The sequence below is a fragment of the Vanellus vanellus genome (genome assembly GCF_965231255.1).
Source record: "Vanellus vanellus genome assembly, contig: HAP1_SCAFFOLD_1423, whole genome shotgun sequence".
Lineage (NCBI taxonomy): Eukaryota > Metazoa > Chordata > Aves > Charadriiformes > Charadriidae > Vanellus > Vanellus vanellus.
Window position 1 is genome coordinate 32,118 of NW_028126834.1, and position 11,200 is coordinate 43,317.

The window sequence follows — 11,200 nt, forward strand, 5'->3', positions numbered from 1 at the left end:
CCCTTCTATGGTGGCCACGGGGACGTGGTTTGCCCTGCTGGTTGCCGTTATCAACAGGAAGGTTCATGGAGGACCCATGATGTGGCCAATGAGTCTATGACCCTTCTTTGGTGGCCATGGGGATGTGGTTTGGCCTTTTTGGTGCCCATCAAAAGACTTGGGAAGGGTCCATGACTCGGCCAATGGCTACTACAGCCCTCCTGTGGTGGCCACAGAGGTGTAGTTTGTCCCCACTGGTGCTCCATGTCAACAGAAAGACTTGGGGAGGTCCCATGATATGGCCAATGGCTACCACAGCCCTTCCATGGTGGCCTCGGGGACATAGTTTGGTCCCATCGACACCTGTCATCATCACAAAGACTCAGGGAGGTCCTGTGATGCGGCCAATGGCTACCACGGCCCTTCCACGGTGGCCACGGGGACATAGTTTGGTCCCATCGACACCTGTCATCATCACAAAGACTCAGGGAGGTCCTGTGATGCGGCCAATGGCTACCACGGCCCTTCCACGGTGGCCACGGGGACATAGTTTGGCCCCATTGACACCCGTCATCATCAGAAAGACTCAAGGAGGTCCCGTGAGTGGCCAACGGCTACCGTGGCCATTCCGTGGTGGCCACGTGCCCAGGGTTGGCACCCACCGTTCAGTAGGTGAGATGTCACGTGGGCAAGAGGTGAGGAGGGGGGGGGGGAGAGGAAATTTTTAGGAGAAAAAAAAAAAATCGCAATAACGGCACTAAAACAGTCCTTAAAACCCGCGTGTTGATTTTCACCACCCCCCGGTGCCGCCGAGTCTGTTGAACCGCCCCCCACCACTGCGGTTTTGGGGGGGGGGGGGGAGGGGACAGACGGAAACCACGTCACCGGGAGGGGACAAGCGGGATGGACCCCATCTCCCTCCGTCTGTCCATCCGGTGCATCGAATCCGTGGCTGAGGTGGGGGTCAAAGTCCTTTAGGTTTCACCCCAGGGGGCTCCAACAGCCCCGGGGGACTCGTCCACAGGCACGGGGGAGCCCCAAAGTCCACCCCCATGGCAGTTTGGGGGGGTGACAGAGACACGTGTTTCCCCCCCCCCGGCGGAACACCTTCACGCCGTGTGAGCGGAGCCGGCACCCGCAGCCTCGGTTCCTGGCCACGTTGCCAGCCCGGCTTCGGGTGGTGGTGGCCCCGGCGGTGGCCCCGGTGGTGGGACAGGGTGGGTAGCAGCGGCGTGACGCTCGAGGAGGGTGCGGTGGGAGAAGCCCTTGGTGCAGAGGCGGCACTGGAAGCGTTCAGGGCGGTGGGTGCGCATGTGGACGTTGAGGGAGCTCTTCTGGGTGAAGCGTTTGCAGCAGACGCCGCACTGGAAGGCGCGGACGCCCGTGTGGGTCACCATGTGCTTCAGCAGGTAGTCACGGAGGGAGAAGGAGCGCCAGCAGATGGAGCACTGGTGGGGCTTCTCGCCTACGGAGAGACAACCGTGGGTCAACCTGGATCGATATGGGTCAACCTGGATCGATGTGGGTCAACCTGGATCAATATGGGTCAACCTGGATCGATGTGGGTCAACCTGGATCGATGTGGGTCAACATGGATCAACACGGGTCAACCTGGATCGATGTGGGTCAACCTGGATCGATGTGGGTCAACCTGGATCAACACGGGTCAACCTGGAATCGATATGGGTCAACCTGGATCAATGTGGGTCAACCTGGATCAACACGGGTCAACCTGGATCGATGTGGGTCAACCTGGATCAACACGGGTCAACCTGGATCGATATGGGTCAACCTGGATCGATGTGGGTCAACCCGGATCAACATGGGTCAACCTGGATCGATATGGGTCAACCTGGATCAATGTGGGTCAACCCGGATCAACACGGGTCAACCTGGATCGATATGGGTCAACCTGGATCGATGTGGGTCAACCCGGATCAACACGGGTCAACCTGGATCGATGTGGGTCAACCTGGATCAACACGGGTCAACCTGGATCGATATGGGTCAACCTGGATCGATGTGGGTCAACCCGGATCAACATGGGTCAACCTGGATCGATATGGGTCAACCTGGATCAATGTGGGTCAACCTGGATCGATATGGGTCAACCTGGATCGATGTGGGTCAACCTGGATCGATGTGGGTCAGTCAACATGGATCAACACGGGTCAACACGGGTCAACCTGGATCGATATGGGTCAACCTGGATCGATGTGGGTCAACCTGGATCAACACGGGTCAACCTGGATCGATGTGGGTCAACCTGGATCGATATGGGTCAACCTGGATCGATATGGGTCAACCTGGATCGATGTGGGTCAACCTGGATCAATATGGGTCAACCTGGATCGATGTGGGTCAACCTGGATCGATGTGGGTCAACATGGATCAACACAGGTCAACACGGGTCAACCTGGATCGTTGTGGGTCAACCTGGATCAGCACGGGTCAACCTGGATCGATATGGGTCAACCTGGATTGATGTGGGTCAACCTGGATCAACACGGGTCAACCTGGATCGATATGGGTCAACCTGGATCGATGTGGGTCAACCGGGATCGATGTGGGTCAGTCAACATGGATCAACACGGGTCAACATGGGTCAACCTGGATCGATGTGGGTCAACCTGGATCGATGTGGGTCAACATGGATCAACACGGGTCAACACAGATCAACGTGGGTCAACATGGATCAATACAGGTCAACGTGGAGCAACGTGGAGCAACACAAGTTTCGGGTCAACATGGATCAATACAGGTCAACATGGAGCAACACATGTTGACACGGGTCAACACGGATCAGTAGAGGTCAACACGGAGCAACACAGGCTGACGGGTCAACATGGATCAATGCGGGTCAACATGGAGCAACATGGAGCAACACAGGTTGACGGGTCAACATGGATCAATACAGGTCAACATGGAGCAACACATTTTGACATGGGTCAACACGGATCAGTACAGGTCAACATGGAGCAACACATGTTGACATGGGTCAACATGGATCAGTACAGGTCAACACGGAGCAACACGAGCTGATGGGTCAACATGGAATGACACAGGTTGATATGGGTCAACATGGATCAGCACGGGTCAACACGGAGTGACACAGGTCAGCATGAGTCAACATAGATTAACACACGTCAGTGGATCAACGTGTGTCAAAAGGGAGTGATGTGCATTGACGAAGGTCAACACAGGTCATCATGGGTCAACGTGGGAGTGACGCGGGTAAACATGAACCAACATATGTCAACATAGATCAACACGGGTCAACACAGACCAACATGGGTCAGCAGGATTCCACAGGTGCTCATGGATCAACGTGGGTCAATACAGGTCACCATGGATCCACACAGTTTGACACAGCTCGACATGGTTCCACAGGTGAACATGGATCAACACGGGTCAGCACAGGTCAACATGAGACGGCAGATCAACACAGGTCAACATGGAGCAACACGTGAGTGACCGGATTAACAAAGCAACATGGATTGGCATGGGTCTACACGGGTCAACACTGATCGACATGGGTCAAAATGGGTGAACACACGTCAACACTGGATCAACATGGGTCAACACAGAGGGTCATGGGAGAACACGGATCAATGCAGGTCTACGTGGGTCAAAATGGAGCGACATGGGAGTCACGTAGGTGACCATAGATGAATAGGGCCCAACACGGGTCAACGGTGGTCAGCACAGGTCATTGCGGGCTGATGTGGGTCACCACTTCGTAACACGGGTCAACATGGGTCACCACAGAGCGACACACGTCAACGCTGGTCCCATGGAGCAATGCATGTCAACATGGACTGACACAGAGCAACGTGTGTCCGCATGGATTGACGTGGAGCGACGTGGGTGACCACATAGCGACGTGGGTCACCACTGATCACATGGAGGAAGACATGTCAACATGGATCAACACAGCAACATGTGTCGACATGGATTGACACAGAGCAACCTGTGGGTCAACCCAGGTTGATGTGGGTCATCACAGAGTCACATGGGTCACCACACAGAGATATGGGTCAACATGAGTTGACACAAAGTGACACAGGTGAACACATGTCAACACGGAGCAATGCGTGTTAACACGGACCAACACAGAGCAACATGAGTGAACGTGGCGTGACATGGAGCAACATGGGTCAGCGCAGGTCGATGTGGGTCACCAGAGTGACACAGGTCAACACTGATCATATGAAGCAACGCGTGTCAACGTGGAGCAGTGTATGTCAACATGGACCAACACAGAGCAACATGAGTGAACATGGAGTAACATGGAGCAATGTGGGTCACCACAGAGTGTCTATGTGTCACCACATAGTGAAGTTGGTCACCACAGAGTGACACAGGTCAACACTGATCATGTGGAGCAACGCGTGTCAACATGGACCAACACAGCAACGTATGTCAACACGGAGTGACATGGAGTGACATGGAGTGACATAGTTCAACACGTGATGAACATGAGTCAACACAAGAGTGACGTTGGTCACCACAAAGTGACACAGGTCAACGCTGATCACGTGGAGCAACGCGTGTCAACATGGACCGACGCAGCAACATGTGTCAACACGGAGTGACATGGAGTGACATGGAGTGACACAGTTCAACACGTGATGAACATGAGTCACCACAGAGTGTCTATGTGTCACCACATAGTGACATTGGTCACCACAGAGTGACACAGGTCAACACTGATCACGTGGAGCAACGCGTGTCAACATGGACCAACGCAGCAACATGTGTCAACACGGAGTGACATGGAGTGACATGGAATGACACAGTTCAACACGTGATGAACATGAGTCAACACAAGAGTGACGTTGGTCACCACAGAACGACACAGGTCAACGCTGATCACGTGGAGCAACGCGTGTCAACATGGACCAACACAGCAACATGTGTCAACACGGAGTGACATGGAGTGACACAGTTCAACACGTGATGAACATGAGTCAACACAAGAGTGATGTTGGTCACCACAGAGTGACACAGGTCAACGCTGATCACGTGGAGCAACGCGTGTCAACATGGACCAACGCAGCAACATGTGTCAACACGGAGTGACATGGAGTGACATGGAATGACACAGTTCAACACGTGAAGATCATGAGTCAACACAAGAGTGACGTTGGTCACCACAGAGTGACACAGGTCAACGCTGATCACGTGGAGCAACGCGTGTCAACATGGACCAACACAGTAACATGTGTCAACACGGAGTGACATGGAGTGACATAGTTCAACACGTGATGAACATGAGTCAACACAAGAGTGACGTTGGTCACCACAAAGTGACACAGGTCAACGCTGATCACGTGGAGCAACGCGTGTCAACATGGACCAACACAGCAACGTATGTCAACACGGAGTGACATGGATTGACATGGAGTGACACAGTTCAACATGTGAAGAACATGAGTCAACACAGAGTGTCTATGTGTCACCACGTAGTGATGTTGGTCACCACAGAGTGACACAGGTCAACGCTGATCACGTGGAGCAACACGTGTCAACATAGACCATCACAGCAACATGTGTCAACACGGAGTGACATGGAGTGACATGGAGTGACACGTTCAACTCGTGACGAACATGAGTCAACACAAGAGTGACGTTGGTCACCACAGAGTGACACAGGTCAACGCTGATCACGTGGAGCAACGCGTGTCAACATGGACCGACGCAGCAACATGTGTCAACACGGAGTGACACGGAGTGACACAGCTCAACCCGTTGCGTCCCTGTCCCCAACCCTCCGCACCCCCATCTCCCAACGGCCCCGTCCCCACATGTCCCCGCTCCCTCACTGCACCATCCCCCGTTGCCCCACATCCTTATCCCCTCCAACATCTCCCCACCCTTCCATCGTCCCCACCTCCCCCGTCCCCACGAGGGACCCTCTGCAGCTCCCGTGTCCCCCCCCCCCGGTGTCCCCTCCCCCCGGTGTCCCCTCTGCCGTGTCCCCTCTGCCGTGTCCCCTCACCGGAGTGGATGAACATATGTTTGGTGTAGTTCTTGCGGGAGCTGAAGGTCTTCTGGCAGTGACCGCACTGATAGGACGGCTCAGGACAACGTGAGGGACCGGGTTGGGCCACCTCGGGGACAGAGGGGACAACCCCCTCCACGCCCCCCTCGTAGAGCGCCGCCGGCGGCGCCGGCGGTGGCACCGGTGGCACGAAACCAAAACTGTTGCCCCCCGGCGGCGTCTTGACCCCAAACGCCGGCGCTCGGCCCGACGTCTCCAGGCCACCGCTGTCCTCGCCGGGCCACGGGGGCAAGAAAGCGTCGGCGAAGACCTCGGCAGCCCCGAAAAATGGCGGTTCCTCGGCAGCGAAGGGCGGGGCGGCGAAGCCTTCCTCCCCGACGGCAGCGGTGGTGCCCTCTTCTTCCTCCTCCTCCTCCTCCTCTTCCTCCTCTTTAACCGGCAACTGGAGGCGTAGAGGTTGCCGTTGTTTGCGACTGTGGCAACTGGGCGCCGGTTCCACCGGCCCGAAGCGGAGATCGGGTTCCGGCGGTGGTTTGGGACGGGAGTCAACGGGTGCCGGGGCGGGGTCGGGGCGGGGTCGGGGCGGGGCAGGCGGCAACGCCTTGGGAGCGCGGCTTTGAGAGATGATTTGGGTACACTCGTCGATGACGGTCTTGATTTGGAGGATGGAGGCGGCGGTGAGGATCTGGAGAGCTTCCGATTGGGCCACCACCAAACAACCGCTGTACATAAACTCCACCAACTGCCGTACGGCTCCGCTGGGGACAACGGGTGGCACCTCGATGGCCGAGTGACCCAAAAGCAGCTTGTCGTGGAAGAAGGGACTGCCGGCGGCCAGGACGCAGCGGTGAGCCCGTAAGGTGGCCTCACGGATACGCACCGTCACGTCGCAGAAGTGACCGCCCAACCGTTGACCGTTGAGGGTCTCCAGGAGGGACCGACTGAAGTTCTGGAGATGAATGTAGTGGACGGCTTCCGCCATGTTGATCAGGATGGGTGACCGGCGGGGACCGGGGTGGTCACCGAGGTCTGGAGATACCTGGGGAGATCGGATGGGGGTGTCACCAGGGGTTGGGGACATCAACGTGGGGTGGAGATGCATCACCAGGAGCTTGGGGAGTGGGGTGTCATCAGGAGTTGGGGACATCAACGTGGGGTGGAGAGGCCACCAGGGCATCACCAGTGACACCTTCTGGGATGTCTCCAGGGGTTGGGGACATCAACGTGGGGTGCAGATGCCACCGGGGCATCACCAGTGACACCTTCTGGGATGTCTCCAGGGGTTGGGGACACCAATGTGGGGTGGAGATGCCACCAGGGCATCACCAGGAGCTTGGGGAGTGGGGTGTCATCAGGAGTTGGGGACATCAACGTGGGGTGGAGAAGCCACCAGGGCACCACCAGGGGTTGGGGACACCCTGTGGGATGTCACCAGGGGTTGAGGACATCAACGTGGGGTGGAGAAGCCACCAGGGCATCACCAGAGGTTGGGGACACCTTCTGGGATGTCACCAGGGGTTGAGGACATCAACGTGGGGTGGAGAAGCCACCAGGGCATCACCAGTGACACCTTCTGGGATGTCACCAGGGGTTGGGGACATCAACGTGGGGTGGAGATACCACCAGGGCATCACCAGTGACACCTTCTGGGATGTCTCCAGGGGTTGGGGACATCAACGTGGGGTGGAGATACCACCAGGGCATCACCAGTGACACCTTCTGGGATGTCTCCAGGGGTTGGGGACATCAACGTGGGGTGGAGATGCCACCAGGGGTTGGGGACACCCACGAGAACGTCTGCAGGGGACATTAAGGACATTGTTGGGGCCCCCGACGTGGGGTGGAGATGCCACCAGGGCATCACCAGAGGTTGGGGACACCTTCTGGGATGTCACCAGGGGTTGGGGACATCAACGTGGGGTGCAGATGCCACCGGGGCATCACCAGTGACACCTTCTGGGATGTCACCAGGGGTTGGGGACATCAACGTGGGGTGGAGAAGCCACCAGGGCATCACCAGTGACACCTTCTGGGATGTCTCCAGGGGTTGGGGACATCAACGTGGGGTGGAGATGCCACCAGGGCATCACCAGTGACACCTTCTGGGATGTCACCAGGGGTTGGGGACATCAACGTGGGGTGGAGATACCACCAGGGCATCACCAGTGACACCTTCTGGGATGTCTCCAGGGGTTGGGGACACCGATGTGGGGTGGAGATGCCACCAGGGCATCACCAGGAGCTTGGGGAGTGGGGTGTCATCAGGAGTTGGGGACATCAACGTGGGGTGGAGATGCCACCAGGGGTTGGGGACACCCCTGAGGACATCCGCAGGGGACATTAAGGACATCGATGGGGACATCAACGTGGGGTGGAGAGGCCACCAGGGCATCACCAGTGACACCTTCTGGGATGTCACCAGGGGTTGGGGACATCAACGTGGGGTGGAGATGCCACCAGGGGTTGGGGACACCCCTGAGGACGTCCGCAGGGGACATTAAGGACATTGTTGGGGACACCGACGTGGGGTGGAGAAGCCACCAGGGCATCACCAGAGGTTGGGGACACCCTGGGGGATGTCACCAGGGGTTGGGGACATCAACGTGGGGTGGAGAGGCCACCAGGGCATCACCAGTGACACCTTCTGGGATGTCTCCAGGGGTTGGGGACATCAACGTGGGGTGGAGATGCCACCAGGGGTTGGGGACACCCCCGAGAACATCCGCAGGGGACATTAAGGACATTGTTGGGGACACCGACGTGGGGTGGAGAGGCCACCAGGGCACCACCAGGGGTTGGGGACACCTTCTGGGATGTCACCAGGGGTTGGGGACACCAACGTGGGGTGGAGAGGCCACCAGGGCATCACCAGTGACACCTTCTGGGATGTCTCCAGGGGTTGGGGACATCAACGTGGGGTGGAGATGCCACCAGGGGTTGGGGACACCCCTGAGGACATCCGCAGGGGACATTAAGGACATCGTTGGGGACACCGACGTGGGGTGGAGATGCCACCAGGGCATCACCAGTGGTTGTGGACGCCTTATGGGATGTCACCAGGGGTTGGGGACATCAACGTGGGGTGGAGATGCCACCAGGGCATCACCAGGGGTTGGGGACGCCTTATGGGATGTCACCAGGGGTTGGGGACATCAACGTGGGGTGGAGATGCCACCAGGGCATCACCAGTGACACCTTCTGGGATGTCACCAGGGGTTGGGGACACCCCTGAGGACGTCCGCAGGGGACATTAAGGACATTGTTGGGGCCCCCGACGTGGGGTGGAGATGCCACCAGGGCATCACCAGAGGTTGGGGACGCCTTATGGGATGTCACCAGGGGTTGGGGACATCAACGTGGGGTGGAGAGGCCACCAGGGCATCACCAGTGACACCTTCTGGGATGTCTCCAGGGGTTGGGGACATCAACGTGGGGTGGAGATGCCACCAGGGGTTGGGGACACCCCCGAGAACATCTGCAGGGGACATTAAGGACATTGTTGGGGACACCGACGTGGGGTGGAGAGGCCACCAGGGCACCACCAGGGGTTGGGGACACCCTGTGGGATGTCACCAGGGGTTGGGGACACCAACGTGGGGTGGAGATGCCACCAGGGGTTGGGGACACCTTCTGGGATGTCTCCAGGGGTTGGGGACATCAACATGGGGTGGAGATGCCACCAGGGGTTGGGGACACCCCTGAGGACGTCCGCAGGGGACATTAAGGACATTGTTGGGGACACCGACGTGGGGTGCAGATGCCACCAGGGCATCACCAGGGGTTGGGGACGCCTTATGGGATGTCACCAGGGGTTGGGGACATCAACGTGGGGTGGAGAGGCCACCAGGGCATCACCAGTGACACCTTCTGGGATGTCTCCAGGGGTTGGGGACATCAACGTGGGGTGGAGATGCCACCAGGGGTTGGGGACACCCTGTGGGATGTCACCAGGGGTTGGGGACACCGACATGGGGTGGAGAGGCCACCAGGGCATCACCAGTGACACCTTCTGGGATGTCACATGGGGTTGGGGACACCGACGTGGGGTGGAGATGCCACCAGGGGTTGGGGACACCCCCGAGAACATCTGCAGGGGACATTAAGGACATTCTTGGGGACATCAACGTGGGGTGGAGATGCCACCAGGGCACCACCAGAGGTTGGGGACACCTTCTGGGATGTCACCAGGGGTTGGGGACACCGACGTGGGGTGGAGATGCCACCAGGGCATCACCAGAGGTTGGGGACACCCTGTGGGATGTCACCAGGGGTTGGGGACACCGACGTGGGGTGGAGATGCCACCAGGGGTTGGGGACACCCCCCTGTGACGTCACCATGAGCGGGGGACACCTTTAGGTGACATCTCGGGGGGGGTCGTGGGAACCCCCTGTGTGGCCTCACCCTGAGGTGTGTGGGGGGGGGGGGAGGGCCCGGCGACACCTCGCGCGACGTCACGGGGCTGCGGCGACACCCGGGGGGGACACCCCCCCCCCTTCCTCCCCCCCCCCCCAAAAGGGACCCCAAAAGGGGGCGGGGCGGGGGCGGGGCCTCACTCACCTCCGCGCCCGCCCGCTCCGCCGCCGGCCCCCGACAGCCGGAAGCGCCCGCGCCGCCGCTTCCGGTCTTCCCCCCGCCCCCTTCCGCGTCACTTCCGGGGGAGGCGGCGGCCTCTCCCTCGCGCGAGGGGGACTCGGGAAGGGCGGGTCCTGCGCTGGGGGCGCCTATAGACCCCATAGGGACCCCCTATAGGGCCCCCCATAGTGCTATAATACCCTATAGACCCCATAGGGACCCCCTATAGGGACCCCCATAGCGCTATAATGCCCTATAGACCCCATAGGGACCCCCTATAGGGACCCCCATAGCGCTATAATGCCCTATAGACCCCATAGGGACCCCCTATAGGGACCCCCATAGCGATATAATGCCCTATAGACCCCATAGGGACCCCCTATAGGGACCCCCATAGCGCTATAATGCCCTATAGACCCCATAGGGACCCCCTATAGGGCCCCCCATAGTGCTATAATACCCTATAGACCCCATAGGGACCCCCTATAGGGACCCCATAGCGCCACAATACCCTATAGACCCCCATAGGGACCCCCTATAGGGAACCCCATAGCGCTATAATGCCCTATAGACCCCATAGGGACCCCCTATAGGGACCCCCATAGCGCTATAATGCCCTATAGACCCCATAGGGACCCCCTATA

At 58.5% G+C, this 11,200-nt stretch overlaps 1 protein-coding gene across 1 annotated transcript; it reads right to left on the reverse strand.

The window, feature by feature from the left end:
• Nucleotides 1-918: 918 nt before the first annotated feature.
• On the reverse strand, nucleotides 919-6,965 carry LOC309685718 (zinc finger and BTB domain-containing protein 45-like; the record flags this gene model as incomplete). Its single annotated transcript, XM_082501448.1, has 2 exons — nucleotides 919-1,444; nucleotides 5,981-6,965. 2 exons carry the CDS (start codon nucleotides 6,963-6,965, stop codon nucleotides 1,089-1,091), a joined length of 1,341 nt encoding a protein of 446 aa, XP_082357574.1. The 3' UTR covers nucleotides 919-1,088.
• Nucleotides 6,966-11,200: the final 4,235 nt, after the last annotated feature.